Genomic DNA, 18,257 nt, shown 5'->3' on the forward strand with positions numbered 1-18,257 from the left:
CCAAGCCATGATGCATCCAGATAGGATGCTTTCTATGGTGCATCAGTAAAAATTGGTGAGTGTCAAAGGGGACATGCCAAATTTCTTTAGCCTCCTGAGGAAGTAGAGGTGCTGGTGAGCTTTCTTGGCCGTGGCGTCTAAGTGATTGGACCAGGACAAGCTATTGGGGATGTTCACTCCTAGGAACTTGAAGCTCTCAACCCCCTCGACCTCAGCACCATTAATGTAGACAGGTGTATGTACACCTCCCCCTTTCCTGAAGTCAGTAACCAGCTCTTTTGTTTTGCTGACGTTGAGGGAAAGGTTGTTGTCGTGACACCATGCCACTAAACTCTGTCTCCTTCCTGTGCTCCAACTCATCGCTGTTTGAGATACGGCCTACAACGGTGGTATCATCTGCAAACTTGTAGCCATGCAGTCATGAGTATATAGGGAGTAGAGTAGAGAGCTGAGGATGCAGCCTTGTGGGGCACCGGTGTTGAGAATAATCATGCTGGAGGTGTTGTTGCCGATCCTCACTGATTGCGGTCTGTTGGTCAGAAAGTCAAGGATCCAATTACAGAGGGAGGTGTGGAGTCCCAGGTCTCAGAAGTTTGGTGATGAGTTTGCTTGGAATTATAGTATTGAAGGTGGAGCTGTAATCAATAAATAATAATCTAATGTAGGTGTCTTTACTACCCAGATGCTCCAGAGCTGAATGTAGGGCCAGGGAGATGGTGTCCACTGGAGACCTGTTACGGCGGTAGGCGAAATGCAGTAGGTCTAGGTTGTCTGGGAGCTGGAGTTGATGCGTGCCGTGACCAACCTTTCAAAGCACTTCATGATGATGGATGTCAGGGCCGCTGGTTGGTAGCCATTAAGGCATGTTACCTTGCTTTTCTTCGGTACCGGGATGATAGTGGTTTTCTTAAAAGAGGTGGGAACCTCAAATTGAAGCAGAGGTTAAATATGTTTGCAAATACCCCTGCCAGCTGATCAGCACACAGCCAGGGACACCATCTGGGCCAGGTGCTTTCCTCGGGTTCACTGTCTGGAAGACTGATCTTATGTCCTTGACGGTGACCATGGGTTCAATGGCATTGGAGGCTGTCAGGGTGGGTGGTGACAATCCACTTCCCTTCTGTTCAAAACGCGCATAGAATGCTTTAAGCTCGTCAGGAAGGGATGCGCTGTTGTTAACTATGCAACCTTTTGTAGCCCATTTATAGCATGTACGCCCTGCCATAAACAGACGGCTGGTCTGGGACTCTTATTTTGAACTGGTATTGTCTCTTGGCATTCCTGATAGCTTTCCGGAGGTCATGTCTCGATTTCTTGTACAGGTCAGGATCACCAGATTTGTGTGCAGCAGTCCTATAACAGGTTCTCTTCCATCCTGAAATGAAAGCATATCAACTATTCATTCATCAACACCCCATCAAAACACAATAGCTTCTTGCCTAACAGCTCTGTGGGAGTGCTTTTAACACTTGGATTGCAGTGATTCAAGGAAAGGAGGAGCCCAACTCCTGCTCAAGATCATTTTGCAATGGACCTTCTTTGCAAAAGCCACATCTAGAATATGAATAACAAAGTAACTCCTAGATGTGTAATACTGCAGTCATGAATGCAGAGTATATTTTTTTCCTAAGGCTTTCATACAATTGTTTCAGGATAGAGGCCTGTGTTTTATTTAAGCTTGAAGGTTTCTGGTCTTGTATAACAGTACAATGCCATTTAATATTTCATGTTTTAATGTTTAATGTGTTTCTTTTTTTTAGAGCTTCAACTGACGTCAATGAGGAGCTTTTTCAAGGGCAATCGGACAACTTTTACCAGCTTCTTGGTGGATGGACCACGTAACCGCTTTTATGTGGGAGCAAGTAATGCTGTCTATGTCCTCAACTTGACTGCTGTGGATCAAGATCCATTAATGGTAATTTAATTAAATGCACAACTGCGATGCATCTTCCTGTGTAGTTTAAAAATCCTTATGTAGTTAAGACTATAAATTATTGACTGCATTCACTTAAGGGGGGCACATTATTTCTCTTGAATCTAATCTGCATGGTGTGGTTAGCTCTGCATGGGAGGTTGTGGGGGCCTGGATTAAAGAGTGGGATGTGGCTTATAGATCCTCTTAAATACGATTTATTTATTCTACTTTGAGGATGAGATGTGCCAAAATATTTCTGTGACAGATTGTATCATTGTGTGTATTTTCCTGTTTGGCCATACTTAATCATAGTAATTAAATGTCCATTTTAAATAAAGGAAAAGGCGAACACAAATTGGAAGAAGCAACACATTGTGCTGCAGTAAGTGCACATTTACAGATGAGCACATTCGTGGTCCCTTCGTTAAGAATGAAGTTAAGAACAGTGAGCCTGAAGTTTTCTACTGATGGTCATGTGTTTATGGAGTGAAGGCTATTGGAGGCCTTCAGAAGGCCTTTGACAAGATGCCACACATGAGGCTGATAAACAAGATAGGAGCCCGTGGTATTACAGGAAAGGTACTAGCATGGATAGATAAGATTTCTTTATTAGTCACAGGTACATCGAAACACAGTGAAAAGCATCTTTTGCGTAGTGTGTTCTGAGGGCAGCCCGCAAGTGTCACTATGCTTCCGGCGTAAACATAGCATACCCACAACTTCCAACCCATACGTCTTTGGGATGTGGGAGGAAACTGGAGCATCCAGAGGAAACCCATGCAGACATGGGGAGAATGTCAGACTCCTTACAGGCAGTGGCTGGAATTGAACCCGGGTCGCTGGCACTGCAATAGTGTTATGCTACCGTGCCTGCCCACGGTAGTGTATGTGGAAGAATGGCTGACTGGCAGAAGTCAGAGTGGAAATAAAGAGGGCATGTTCTGGTTGGCTGCCGGTGATTAGTGGTGTTCCCCAGGGGTTGGTGTTGAGCCCACTACTTTTCATGTTATATGTTAGTCATCTGGATGACGGAATTGAGGGCTTTGTGGCCAAATTTGCGGATGATACAAAGATAGGTGGAGGGGCAGGCAGTGTTGAGGAAGCAAGGAGTCTGCAGGACTTGGACAGGTTGGGAGAATGGGCAAAGAAGTGGCAGGTAGAATACAAAGGGGCTTGGGAGTCCTCGTTCAGGATTCCTTAAAGGTTAACTTGCGGGTTGAGTCGGTAGTAAGGAAGGCAAATCAATGTTGACATTCATTTTGAGAGGATAAGAATATAAAAGCAAGGATATCATGCTGAAGCTTTATAGAGGATTGGTCAGACCACATTCAGAGTATTGAGCGCAGTTTTGGGCCCCATATCTAAGGAAGGATGTGCTGGCATTGGAGAGGGTCCAGAGGAGGTTACAAGAATGATCGTGGGAATGAAAGGGTTAACGTATGAAGAGCGTTTGATGGCTCTGGGCCTGTACTGGCTGGAGTTTAGAAGGATGAGGGGGGATCTCATTGAAACCTACAGAATATTGAAAGGCCTGGATAAAGTGGACGTGGAGAGGATGTTTCCAGTAGTGGGAGAGTCTAGGACCAAAGGGCACAGCCTCAGAATAAAAGGACGTCAATTTAGAACAGAGGTGAGGAGGAATTTCTTTAGCCAGAGGGTTGTGAATCTGTGGAATTCATTGCCACAGACGGGTGTGGAAGCCAAGTCATTGGGTATATTTAAAGCAGAGTTTGATGGGTTCTTGATTAGTAAGGCCGTCAAAGGTTACGGGGAAAAGGGGGAGCTTCTTCACTCAAAGGGTGATGTGAGTGTGGAATGAGCTGCCAGCAGAAGTGATGGATGCGGGTTCAATTGTAACATTTCAGAGAGGTTTGGATAGGTAAATGGATGGGAGGGGTTTGGAGGGATATGGTCTGGGTGCAGGTAGATGGGATTAGGCAGAAGATCAGGTTGGTAAGGGCTAGATGGGCCGAAGAGCCTGTTTCTGTGCTATAGTTCTCTGACTCTAAGGCAGGAGAATGGGGTTGAGAGGGAAAAATAAATCAGCGATGATCGAATGGTGGAGCAGACTTGATGGGCCGAATGGCCTAATTCTGCTCCTATGTCTTATGGTCTTCTGGAGTTACAAGTATTTGTAGTAAATCAAACTCACCAGACTATCCTGCATCTATAAATAGATGATGAATTTAAAATAATTCACAAATAGCATTTGTACTTTTATGTACACTTATCCTTTAAAAGCTTTGATGGTATTCTCTCTGGCATCATATCCAAAGAATAGAAGTAGCCATTGTTGATTTGGCGTTTAAAATAATTTAATGAAAAGAGATAATTCACCAGCAATTTAGAGTGACCACAATACTTTCCATGGCCACACTGGGGAAACCAATGAAATAAAAAGACTGAAGTTAATGTGACTTTCACATCCTGGTTCTCAAGATTGATCATGATGAATATTCTCTATTTCCCGTTATCATTGAAGTTCTATATGCATGAGTGCAAGTGTAGGACATGTTCTATGCTTGGATAATCTTGACGTATTCCCTCCACCATATGGGTAGTGAACCCACAATGTAAAACTGCAGCTAATTTTATCAAACTGGGCAGTTAAACATTAGCTTATGATGAAGTGTGGAAAAGTTCATACTGACCCACTGAGGACTGCTTTTCTATGCTTGGAGATGGAGGGGGATAAAAAGATATACTGACCTTGAGAAAACATTAATGTTTGAAAGTAGGTGACAAGACATTTTCTTGTTAGTTCTGAATGATACAAAGTTCACCAGGAAGTTGTTTTGGAAAAAGTTGTATTGAAGTTCATTCTGAGTTGATAACACGTGATGAGGCACAAGCTGTCTTTAAAGAAAATGTATTACTTACTTTTTTAGTAAGGAAGCAATTCTATTTGGTATAGTATAAGCCAAGTTGACTTGAAGCTCTAAGTCAACTTAGTACTTTGGAATAGGTACTTTGGATTAAGTCAATTTTGACTACAAGCACTACATTAAATTAAAATTCCTCAGTTCAACTGACTATAACTGTTACACTGGAGCAAATTTACTGCATACCAACAAACAAATTAGGAACAGGCCCTTGCTCCTCTCTCCTTGCTTTCCCCCCCCCCCCCCCCCCCCCCCCCCCCACCTACCCCCACCTTGCTCCTTCTTCCCTTTCTTAGTGGCTTTTTTTTCTACTTTTTTTTCCCCTCTCTCTCCTTACCTTTGACCCATCCCCCAGTGGATCTGCTCTCCCCTCCTCCCCCGCACCTGCCTATCACTATCACTTACCTGCGTCTACTTATCACCACCTTGTGCCCACCCCACCTCCGCTCTTTTGTCCACCTATCACTGCTCTGCTTTTCCCTCCTATATATTTGGCTTCCCCTTTTCCTATCTTCAGTCCTGAAGAAGGGTCTTGACCCAAAACATTAACTGCCTGCTTTTCTCCATGGATGCTGCCTGGCCTGCTGAGTTCCTCCAGCATCATTGTGTTTTTCATCTAGATTCCAGCATCTGAAGTCCTTTGTTTCTCTAGGAACAGGAGTAGGCCATTTAGCCCCTCAAACTTGCTGGACCACTTAATAAAGTAATGGTTGATTAACCTCAATTCCATATTCCTGTCTACCTATAGTAACTTATCATCCTTGTGACAACTCTTCCCACCCACCACCACCCCCCCCCCCCCACCCTTGCTTCTCAAGGACTTGTCTACCTCTGCCTTAAAAATATTCAGACTTTCCACCACCTTTTGTTAGAGAGATTTACAAACACCCACAACACTTTAGGTGAAAATAAAATCATCTCATCTATCCTAAATGGCCAATCCATTTTACTAGTTTTAGAATATCCCACAAAACGAAGCATCTTTTCCATGTCCACCCAATCCCGATCCCTCAAGATCTTTGTACCTTTCAATTAGGCTCCCTCTCACTCTTCTAAATTCCATTAGATGCAAGCCTAGTCCATCCAACCCTTCCTGCTAAAACAACCTGCCCATTCCAGGTGTTAATCTGGTAAAGCTTCTCTGAACTGCTTCCAGTATATTAGAATCACCATCTGGGACATGCCCCCTTCTCGTTACTACCATCGGGGAGGAGGTACAGGAACCTGAAGACCCACACTCAATGATTCAGGAACAGCTTCTTCCCCTCCGCCATCAGATTTATGCTCCATTAACACTACCTCATTATTCCTCTTTATTTATTTATTTTTGTAACTTAGAGTAATTTTTATGTCTTCGTCTTGCACTGTACTGCTGCCGCAAAACAACAAATTTCACAACGTATGTCAGTGATAATAATTCTGATCTTTCCTTAATTAAGGAGACCAAAACTGTACACAGTGCTCCAAATGGAATCTCATCAATGCTCAACTGAAGCATAACCTCCCTATTTTTGTATTCAGTCCCTCCTGAAGTAAATGATAACATTCTGTTAGCTTTTCTAATTGTAGTGTCAGCACCCTAGCCTTTTGTGAATCATGCTCTTGGACATCCAGATATCTCTGCATCTTGGTCTCTCCCCATTTGATAATATGCTTTTATTTTTCATGTTGAAATGGATAATTTCACATTTTCCCACATTATATTTTGCTTACCAGATCTTTGCCACTCATTAACCTATCTATATCCTTTTTGTAGGCCTCTCTATGTCCTCTTTCCTACTTGGTGGAATATCATTCACCATTTTCTGGGAGCAGAATATTTTAAGACCCCTTGTCTTGAGGATTACCATGTGGGGATGTGGCCAGAGGCGAACTGAGTTTCTATGATCCAACCTTCTGAAACATTTGGAAGAGACCAGGCTGATCTCCCTGATGCTTTCCGATCCTACACTCTTATTGAAAAGGTTATGGATTTAAACATGAATTAAACTCAGAATTAAGCTCAGCTATGAAGCTGCTTGTTTTCAGATGATCACATGGTTTGCCATTAAGAAGAATACTTCGGCAAAATCCTCAAGTTTGGGCACCAGCACCAATAGAGATTATTAAGCAAAGATTAAATAAGGACCTTCAAGTACATTCGAATTGGATTTTACATAGAATTGAATTAATTGTGTGGCATGAATGTATTTGTTTTACAGATAGAATGGAAGGTAACAGAAAGTGAACGTGATTCCTGTTTGCGAAAAGGCAAGGTGGAGGTTTGTTCTCAACATTTTATCATTTGCCTTTTAACTTTTGTTGTAATCCGTAGTGTAGTCACTGCTATTCGTATGTTCTTGCATTGAATGTCACTAATTTAATAAAACTCATCTAATGGTCATAGAGCATGCGAACAGGCCCTTTTTGGCCCAACCCGTCCATGCCAGCCAAGTTGTCTACCAAGCCACGTTTGGTCCATATCCCTTTCAACCTTTCCTATCCCAGTACCTGTTTAAGTGTCTTACAAACGTAATTGTACCCACCTCCACAGCTTCCTCTAGCAGCTCGTTCCACGTGCTCACCACTCTCCATGTGAAAAAAGTTGCCCCTCAGGTCCCTGTTAAATCTTTCACCTCTCACCTTAAACTTTGCCCTCTAGTTTTAGATTCCCCTACCCTGGGAAAATCACTGTGACCGTGCTTCTTGTGTATGCCCCTCATGATTACCTGTATACAAGTTCACCCCTCAGCTTCCTACGCTCCAAGGAAAAAAAAGTCCCCAGCCTCTCCTTATAACTCAAGCCCTCCAGTCCCAGAAATATCCACATGAAGCTTTTCTGCACCCTTTCCAGTTTAATGGCATCCTTCCTATAGCTGGGTGACCAGAACTATGGACAATGCTCCAAATCAACAACTTGTACAGCTGTAACATGACATCCCAAATCCTGTATTCAGTACATTGACCGATGAAGGCCAGCATGCCAAATGCTGCCTTCACCACCCTGTCTTCCTGTGTCTCCACTTCCAGGGAACTATGTACCTGTACCCCTAAATCTCTCTGTTCTACAACACTCTCTATGGCCCTGTCACTTACTGTATAAATCCTGCCCTGGTTTAGCTTACCAAAGTGCAACACCTTGCACTTGTCCGAGTTAAATTCCATCCGCCAATCTTTGATGCACTTCCCCATTTAATCTGGATCCTGTTGTAATCTTAAATAACCCTCTTCACTGTCCACTATACCATCAATTTTGGTGTCATCCACAAACTTACTAACCATGTCAGCTACGTTCTCATCCAAATCATTAATACAGATGAAAAACAACAGTAGACCCCGCACCGATCTCTGCGGTACACCACTAGTCACAGGCCTCCAGTCTGGAAAAACAACCTTCCACTACCACTCTCCGACTCCTACTACCAAGCCAACTTTGTATCCAATTGATTAACTCGCCATGGATCCCACGTGATCTAATCTTCCGAACTAGCCTCCCGTGCGACACCTTGTTAAAGTCCATGTAGACAATGTCCACCACACTGCCCTCGTCAATCCTCTTGGTCACCTTTTCACAAAAAACTCATTCAAATTTGTGAGACATGATTTCCCACACATAAAGCCATGCTGACCTATCCCTAATCAGTCCTTGACTACAGACCGGTGGCTCTAACATCAGTGGTGGGAAAATTACTGCTCAGAATCCCCTTTAGTAACTTTCCCAACACTGATGTTAGGCCCACCGGCCTGTAGTTACCTGGCTTGGACTTGCAGCCCTTTTTAAATCGAGGCACAACATTTGCCACCCTCCAGTCTTCTGGTACCTCACCTGTGGCTAAAGATGATGCAAATATCTCTGCCAGGGCCCATGCGATTTATTCCCTAGCTTCCCATAATGTCCTAGGATACATTTAGTCAGGGGATTTATCCACCTTGATATCCTTTAAGACAGCCAGCACCTCCTTTTGTAACGTGGATATTTTCTGTTCATTTTCCTTAGTTTCCAGGTCCTTTATAGCTGCTATGGGTTGAGTTGATTATAGTCGTGCAATGGTCATTCATCAAAAACTGATAGCTCATATCTCATCATAGAAAGCTTTGAATCTGAATACAATTAAAAGCACTGCTGGAAGAGCAGTGGGTCAAGCAGAGTCTGTGGATACGAAGAAATGGTTGATGTTTTGGGTTGGGACCTTGCATTAAGACTGAGAGTGTAGAGGGAAGATGATCATTATAAAGAAATGAGAGGGAGGAGTAAGATTGCTGGTAGGTGATAGATGGAACCAGGTGAGGTGGGTGATGGGCAAATGGAGCTGGGTGGCAATGTGGTCACCGATATCAACTGGACTCTTGACAACTTGCACTCATTTCCCAATCACACTTTATTAACTTGTGCACAAGGAGAACAGTCTGGCCCCTGTCACCGCACTATTCTAAAGTTTCAACAAAGATTAGTCTTTCCAAACAGAAATTGGCCAATTAAAATCTTTGGGCACCGTAGAATCTTTCATTTGCATACATAGTATACTAATTGCGTTCCATTAATATAGGTGCTAATAACCAATAGATACTACATGTTAATAATACCTTGGAGTTAGTAAAGTAATTGTCCAATAGATAGTGTGTACCTTGCATCCTTCATTTGCATCCTTATCTTGACTTGGTATGCCAGATGACCTCGGGTCCCATGCTGTGCAAAGAGGAGCTATGCTCGCAAGGACCTTGCTCAGCACGGGTGACTGCACACTGTAAACCATCTCTGCCTGCATATAACCCTTGCCTTTCCTGTGGGGTTGGGATGGGTGGGGAACTGGAAGGGTAGAAAGGGGGAGAAGAAACCCAGGTGGATAGATGTGTGGGTGGTGGTCAGATGGAAGGTGGGGGATGGTGACAAATCTAGGTAACAGGGAGTGGGGGTATGTGGCCCGGTGGCAGTGTGTAAGAAACATTGGGGGGGGGGGTACGCGAAGGAGGGGTGGGGTTACCTGAAATTGGAAGGTTCAACATTTATAACACTGGGCTGTAGGCTGCCCAAGAGGAATACGAGGTGTTGCTCATTCAGTTTGTGTTTGGCCTCACTGTGGCAGTGGAGAAGGCTGAAAACAGATGGGTCGGTGTGGGCATGGGGAGGGGAGTTGAAATGATATGCAACTGGAAACTCAAGATGACATTTTGGTTAGAGTGCAGGTGCCTAGTCTACCCTTAGCCTTTCCTATGTAGAGGAGGCCACAATGACAGCACTGACTGCAATAAATGAGTTTGGAGGAGATGCATGTGAATCTCTGCCTCATCTGGTAGGGCTGTTGATGTCCCTAGATGGTGGTGAGGGAGGTGGTGTAGGGACAGTTGTTGCACCTGCTGTGGTTTCAGTGGAAAGTGCAAGGGGACAGGGAGAGGTAAGTGGGGGGGGGGGGGGGGGGATGAGAGGACCAGGGTGTTACAGAGTGTAGTCCCTGTGGAAAGCAGAAAGAGGGGGAGAGAGGAAGATGTGAATGGTGGTAGGATCTTGTTGCAGCTGGCAGAAATGGCAAAGGATGATTTGCTGGATGCCAAGGCAAGTTGGGTGAAAGGTGAGGACGAAGAAAATTCTATCTCAGTTCTGTCTGGGGAGAGGGAGGGGTAAGAGCAGACATCCAGGAAGTAAAAGCGAGGGCTCCGTCAACTATGGTAAGCAAAACAAGAAATTGCTGGAGGATCTCAGCAGGTCAAGCAGTGTTTGAGTGTCGATCAGCCTGTTAGCAAAGAGCAGGATTGGGTTGAACACAATTAATTATAACTGTACAAAATAACAATAGGGTTGATCTGATGCTCCCAGTAACTTTATGTTTAATCAGTAGGGATTGGGCTGCACAGCCTGTGACTTTTCCATTCATTAAAGTAAACGTACTACTGAATATTAGATCACATTTTCCACCATGCATATTGTACAATAAATCTGCTGTATTGTTAAGGTTTCAGTGAAGCATCATTTCAGGTGAATGGAATTTCTGGAGTATGTTCACATAAAACATTACTTTTAAAAACAGTACATGTACTATGGCCTTGAAATGTGCTTTAGGATGTGTCTTTTACACCAATGCAGTCAAGGTAGCAAATGCAGCAGCCAATTTGTGAGCAGGAAGGTCCTATAAACAACAGTTGGCTATTGATCAAACCTATTAGTTGTGTTTCTGAATGGATGAACATTGATGAGGCTACTGCAAAGGACTCCCTTGCTATGATTTGAATAATATATATATATATATTCTTTATATCCATCAAAAATATGGAAAGGGCCTTGGCTTCAAAATAGCACACACAAAGTATTATTTCCCAAATTTTCTCTCCCAATTTGGTGCTGTCAGATTTGTAAATTGGGAAATCACACACACAGTTTTCAGCTCTTTAATTTTAATGAAAGAAAAATCATGGAATTGACTGCCATAATTTCCCAATATCCCTCCCAGTGGGTGAGGCTCCATCAGAGGAGTATTAGATTAGTTTATTGTCATATACAGCAGGGTGCAATAAAATTCCTTGCTCACATGAAGCTCTCAGGTCTGCAGAATCATAGATGACCCTTCTCATCCCTCCCATGACCTATTTGTCCCACTGCCATCTGGCAAGTGGTACCAGAGCATCTGGGCCAGAACTACTAGACTGTACAATAGTTTGTTTTTCCCCCCAGGCTGTCAGGGTCCTGCATACCTGGAGGCAGTTTCAGACAAATGCTGTGTCAAAAGCCCTGGTTTGCACAATGGCGCACAAGAACTTTGGCTGTTGCTGAACATGTTTATACACTTAGTGCAATACACTGAGTTCTGTATTTTCTTTGTCCAGCTCGGTTTTGCACTAACCCTGCACTAATTTTGTATTCTGTATATACTGTTTTTTGCACGATTTATACTTGCAAAATTTTTTTGTCTGCGTTTATTGTATGTCCTCCGTTCTATGTATGTCTGCTGTTGTGAGTCTGGGGGAAACGACAATTCGTTCCTCCATGTGTTTTATAGCAGATGGGTGAATGACAACAAAGTATAATTTGAACTTGAGTAAACAGTACACTTGCTAATAATAAATCCAACAACAAATAACAATGACAATAACAAAGCTCATGGTAAAGTGTAGTGCAATCTGAGGTAGTATTTAAAAAATAAGTTGAGGTGACAATAATGGAATAACCAAGAGAGGTAGAGTTAAGAGTATATGTGACAGCACCAACGGGAAGGGGATTCAAAAGAGGTGATTGGTTCAGGATTCTGATAGCAGTGGGGGAGAAAGCTGTTCTTAAGTCTGGACCTCGGGGCTTTCAAGCACTTGTTACCTTTTCCCAGAAGGTAGAAGAGAGAAAACGTGGCAGGCATCCTTGACAATACAACTAGCTTTGCTGAAGCAAAGCATTGTGAAGATGGACTGAATGGAGGGAAGTGACAAACCTATGATGGACTGGGTTGTAGTTATCACTCTCTGCAAGTTCAGTCGGTTAAGAGCAAAGCAGTTGTCATACCAGGCTGAGATGCAACCTATCAAAATACTTCCTATAGCGCACCTGTAGAAATTCAAGAGAATCTGTGTGGACTGCCTGACAAGGTAGCAGAGGCAGACAATGATGACCATTATAAGAGGAAAGTGCTTTTTCTTTAAAAGGTAGGAGTGGAAGGAAGCTAAAGAGTAATACAAGATAACAGTATATTTCTGAAGTACTTGAAACCATGTAATGGACCACATGATTCTTTTTCCAGTCCTGCATAGATATATATAGCTGCCGATTCAACACCAAGACATCGAGGCGACAGTGATATCAATTAGTAGTGAGTGGAATATGGAAGATGTGGGAATCTAATTATTTCAAATTTATTTTTAAAGTTAGATGTGATGTAATGATAAGCATTCATTTTGTACAATAATGCATAATTCATTTGATCAGAAAATGTTCTGTCATTTCATGATCTCAGTAAGACAAGTGAGGAAGTGTACTGCAGCTTTTAACAACTGCTTTTTTGTGGACGCTATGACAAGAGAACAATAGGGTCATTTTTGCATGCTGTCTGCCATAATAGCCCCATTATTCGTTAAAGTGACCAAGTGTTTACTACATAAGGAATGTATGGCAGAAAGGGAAAATGACAAAATATGTATATTTGGAATGTGTTACACTTTGTCAAAAAAACTTTTAAATAAGAGCTTTAAAGCAGATTAAAACCAGATGAAAGTTCCATATTTAAACAAAAATCTTTATTAATTATGGATGAAAGGCAGGGGAAAAGAGAGACTTGGTCAATAAAAAAAATAATGCCTCAGTGCAGAAACTTGTAGAATTTAAATTATTTTGTGATATGTTTGCATTTGCTGTTTAGTCAGTTCCCATGTGATGCAGCTCCCAATTTTAACTCTGGCAGTGTTTAATCAGGATGATTTGAAGAAAAAGTATTCTTGGACTGCATGGCCCAAGTCCCAGGAAAGGAAAATCTGGAAAGAAGACTCGAGATTTTCTTGCACAGTCAGAAGCAGCACTTCTGTTCTACTTCATAGAAAGAAGCAAGATAAAATTGTTTTGGTTCAGTGCTTATTGTGAACTTTCCCCATCAAATTATTTTTCAAGGCTGACATTGGGAAACTTTTGTTGGGTAATGGAATTAAAAGAATGTTGATTTATAAAGGTGGAATTGAGGAACAAATACCCATGAATCAAATCAGGGTTTCAGGAGCAGTATAGCTAATGCTCCTTTGTTAAATTAATAAGATGGGGAGGGAGGTGCTGGAGGGTGCCACATTTCCCTACTTACCAATTCTGTTTGAAGGGATGCAAGGACAGGGCTGTTAACAACAATGGCAGGTGAAGTTTTAGAAGCAAAATTGGGGGAGGGGTGGGGAATAATTAATAGGCACTTGGAGGGTTTAACAGACTGAGTTGATCAAGGGGACCCAGCATGGATCTATAAAAAGCAGATTATATTTGCTTAACCAAATTGAATTTTTTGGATGATGTAACAAAAGGTGAATTTAGTGGATATTGTCTATATGGATTTTAAGAAAATATTTGTCAAATCATGACATAAAAGACTGATTAACAAAACTGAGGCATGTGAAATAGGAGTGGCAAGTTCAACTAGGGTAAAGAAACAATGGCTTAAGAACTGAAGATAGTGTGTCATGGGAAATGGTTGACAGGAAGATGTTAAATAGTGGTGTTGCCCAAGAGGGACAAAGAAAAGTATTTCCATTAGCTAATGTTAAAAAGACTAGGGAACAGTTATAGGATATTGGGCAAGAGAAATAGAGGAGATGTAAGAAAAATGTTTTATGCAGCCAGTAGAAATTCTTTGAACTTTATGCCTGTGATTTCAAAAGGAAACTGGTCTTTTGAGAGGAGTAAAATACTCGCAGGGCCTTGGCAATGGAATGTGAGAATGGGGCTAACTGGATTGCTCTACAACAGATGGGATGGACGTGGAGGGCCTCTTTCTTTTGCTGTCGTAGATCTTTGCTTTTAGCAATTCCCGGAATTCATCCCATTCAAATTTCAACAACACTAGAGTGATACCTTGTCAACAAGGATGGGCTATTATGGTTGGTGAATTTAATTTTCATAATATCTAAGCTGGCCTGGACCACTTCTGTGGTAGCTAGTTTTTGACCACCAATTCCATTTGCAGCACACAACAGAAAGACATTTTCTCACCACTCCTACTTCCCAAGGGACATGCGGCAGGCATTCCTTCCTACCTGGTCACACTGCTGCAGAAAAATGTCTGAAATCACATCGAAGCTTATGTACTACTGCTACTACCACCTACAATGTGTTATAGCAGGCATGTCCTGCAGACCTTGGTAGTGGGTCCATGGGAATTAAAGAGGCTGAGCATTTTTCTGCAGAGGCAGGCACATTGCAGCCTTTTGGACTTGACAATGAATTAACCAACTTGAGATAACATGCTCTTTCTTTCTGTACATGCAAGAGCTATTACTGCCTGACGGAGAAACAAGGACTGCAGCTGCTGGAATCAGTCCTGAAGAAGGGTCCTGACCCAAAACATTGACTGCCTGCTTTTCTCCACAGATCCTACCTGGCCTGCTGAGTTCCTCCAGCATCATAATGTTACTGCCTGCCATCCCTTTTCCATATCTTCACCAAAAAATTCTGGTTGCTGGGTATGTCCCAGTATGCCAGAACCACATCAACAAGAAATTACACAGCCATTGTAGCTTAACCTGATCCCATCTGCCACATGACTTCACACTATCAAAGAAATTTCCTTTATTCAATTCACATTTCATTGTTGCCTAGACTAACTTTCTCTCTTTTGCAGGTCTGATAAGGGTCCCTCATGTGAAAATGTTAACTGTTTCTCTTTCCACAGATGCTACCTGACATGTTTTAGTTTTTCCAGAATTTTCTTTTTTTATATAGTCGCATAGGGAGTCTGGTGTTCTTTAAAGGTGATACAAGTAGGAGTTTGGAACCATTTTTCCAAGCTCAGTAGAATCAAGTCAAGATCAGAACAATGTTATATAAGGATGGAAGGATTTGCAAGCTTCATAGCTATTTTCTTGTGATTCATGAAGGACTCTCTTAAAATTTGTGCTGAGGTTTTATCTAGAAAACCACAGATTTTATAATCACTGAAGGGAAGTTTGTGAAGCTTGCAGGTGATTATCTCTGAATTGCACATTAAGGCCAAATTTGGATAAGTGCCATGTATGTTGGGACCCAGCTGGTCCTCTTTATGTTGGAAGGAAATATGATATGAAACCATTGCCTCATGTGGTCAAAGATATTGGTTCAGGCTGTGGCACACAATTGCAGCCTACTGAAACTGCACATTGCACCCAGTGACACATTTTTCTGATGACTGTTAAACTTTTGTGTTCAACTATCCAATCAATACACAATCAAAATTACAAAAGGAACATAATTACAGAATAGCAGGCATTGAGGCAATGACAAAACTCTGCATGACATCAGTGTGGATGGTAAACAGTTAAGCACTAGCCCATCCACTGAAATGGAAATGGAGAAATCAAACAAGAACCACAGACAACATAGACTTCCATATTTCATCAATGACCGTTGTGGCATCAGAAGTCAAAAGTGGAGAGGTTCACTGATAATTGCACATTTATTTCCTCTTGCATTTCCTCAGAATTTGGTACCTACATACAGCTAGATGACATTCATACATGAGCTGATATTTGCTAAGTAACATTTATGCCAGGAAGTTAACCTTTCCAACAAGAGTCTCACTATCTCCCAATGATATATGATATTGTTGAGTCCTGCCATCCTCCTGGATTGACCAATATCTCAACTGGACTAGTCACACACACAATGTTGCTGCAAGTGCAGGTCAAGCTGGATATTATGTGGAGAGTGAATCACCTTCTGATACCTTAAAGTCTTTCCACCCTGTACAAGGTACGTCAGAAGTGTGATAGAATCTGCTCTACTTGCTTGGATGAGTTCAGTTTCAACTGTCCAGGGAAAGGCAATGCTCAATTGGAATCCCATGTGCAACCCTACATGATCATCCTCTCAAGCAGTAGAGTACAGTGGCTGTGCTGTATCATATACAAAATGTACTGCAATTGTTTGGCCGGCTACTCTGATAGCACCTTCCAAACTGCAACCTTTACCACTAAGAAGGACAAGGGTAGCAGGCTCATGACGTGACCTACAAATTCACCAAGTCTCCTACCATCTTGATCTGGAAATGTATCACCATTTTACATTGGTCCAAATCCTAGAAACTCTCTTCTCAGTGATCCCTTGTGCTGTTACCTTCTGGACCAGCCTACCATATAGAACCCCGGTCAAATACCTTACTAAAGTCCCTATAGACAACATCTACTGCCCTGCCTTCATCAATCTCCTTTGTTACTTCCTCAAAACAAACTCAATCAAATCAGTGAGACAGGATTTCCCCTGCACAAAGCTATGTAGACTGTCCCTAATCTGTCCCTGCCTTTCCAAATGTACATAAATGCTGTTCCTTAGAATATTCTCTAATAATTTCCCTAACACTGATTTATTGTTCACTGGCTTGTTGTTACCAGGTTAATAAAGGAACAATATTATCTATCCTCCAATATTCTGGTACCTCGCCGATAACTAATGAAGATGAAAAATTCTCCATTAGGGCCCCAGCTATCTCCTCCAATATAGTATTCTGGGATGGATCTCATCTGGCCCTGGGGATTTATCCAAGTTAGTTCCAAGGCAACTAACATATGCACCTTATTAATACTGACACACTACAGACTATCAACACAACCCTCCCTGAACTCGCTATCCTCCATGTCTTCCTTGGTGAATATACATGAGAAGTATCCATTTAGGATCTTGTTCACATCCCCTAGCTCCACACATAAGTTGCCCCTTTGGTTTCTAATGGGACCCAATCATTCCCTAGCTACCTTCATGCTCCTAATAGACTTACAGAATGACTGGGATAATCTAGTATAGCTTTGAGGTCTGTACTAACATAAGGTCCAAATGACAGAACAGCTTCTGAAGGTGATGAGTAGGCCCAAGTGGCCTACTACTACTCCTAATTTGTATGTTTGATAAGAAGGGGGAGAAAAAAGTTCATGCAAGCAATAGAGGAGGCAAGACTTTCATTATTGGCTGGGAGGCACCCTTTGTGGTGAGGTATTGTAGAATTCCATCTGACAATCTATTCCCCTCCTGCTGCTACACAAGGCAGTTTTGGAAATAGCAATACATGATTTGAACATGATTACTGGGTATCAATTCATTTTTTCCTCTTTTATTCCACATAATTTGGCCAAGACCTACCAAAAAAAATTTCAGGATCAGAAAATGATGTTAACAAGTGATATTTACACGTCAAAATAACATCCTAATATTGTGGCTATCCTTGGGCTCTCTACTTTTCCTCTTCTAGGGACACTTGCACAGTCAAACTCTGTAGCTTTAGCAGAAAGAGACCCCCTGATCAGTTCCCTGCACTGAATGCTGATATATATCTTGGTCATTGTTCTCTGGCCATGAAGGTTTTGCTGTCTTGTATACAAATGCGTAGCCCAATGCTATCTCTGAGTGTAGGCATACTCAAATAGGTCAAGGAAGCAACAGGTGAGGAGTAGGACCATTTTGATCAGTGCTTCTGCGAGATTATATCTGGCCATTAACAAACATGGAAGTTCCAAAAAAAAATGCTTCCTTCCTCATGATGTTCTGCACTTTGGGGGTTTTGGCTGCTGAGCAGTCTTGAAGATTCATGGGTAGCTAAATGACTATAGTTAGAATGTTATCCTTCCTCCTTTCTTTGGCATATTTTCATGGGCCCATTTCTGCATGAAAGGTGGCAGAAAGCCAATTGTTAGTTTTCACAAATAATTGTACTTGACTCCCACAACCTCCACTCCAACTGATCTGCCACTTCTAAAAGAACTTTTATTGCCACTGGTTGGAAATTCCCAAAAATGAGAAATCTGTCTAGTTAGATCCGGCACAAATCCAGTGGGCACACTGATCCTATATG

General features: G+C 42.2%; 2 protein-coding genes across 4 annotated transcripts in view; one reads left to right on the top strand and one right to left on the bottom strand.

Moving 5' to 3' along the window:
- The window catches only part of LOC127580023 (uncharacterized), a 399,650-nt gene that overhangs the window by 373,572 nt on the left and 7,821 nt on the right, over positions 1 to 18,257 (bottom strand).
- Positions 1 to 18,257, top strand: part of sema4f (sema domain, immunoglobulin domain (Ig), transmembrane domain (TM) and short cytoplasmic domain, (semaphorin) 4F) — a 166,986-nt gene that overhangs the window by 63,761 nt on the left and 84,968 nt on the right. For all 3 annotated transcript variants that reach the window (XM_052038547.1, XM_052038563.1, XM_052038555.1), the window contains exons 2-3: positions 1,761 to 1,915; positions 6,999 to 7,058. In XM_052038547.1, coding sequence (XP_051894507.1) covers positions 1,761 to 1,915; positions 6,999 to 7,058 — 215 coding nt within the window. The remainder of the gene's footprint in view (positions 1 to 1,760; positions 1,916 to 6,998; positions 7,059 to 18,257) is intronic.

The sequence above is a fragment of the Pristis pectinata genome, chromosome 2 (assembly GCF_009764475.1).
Source record: "Pristis pectinata isolate sPriPec2 chromosome 2, sPriPec2.1.pri, whole genome shotgun sequence".
Classification (NCBI taxonomy): domain Eukaryota; kingdom Metazoa; phylum Chordata; class Chondrichthyes; order Rhinopristiformes; family Pristidae; genus Pristis; species Pristis pectinata.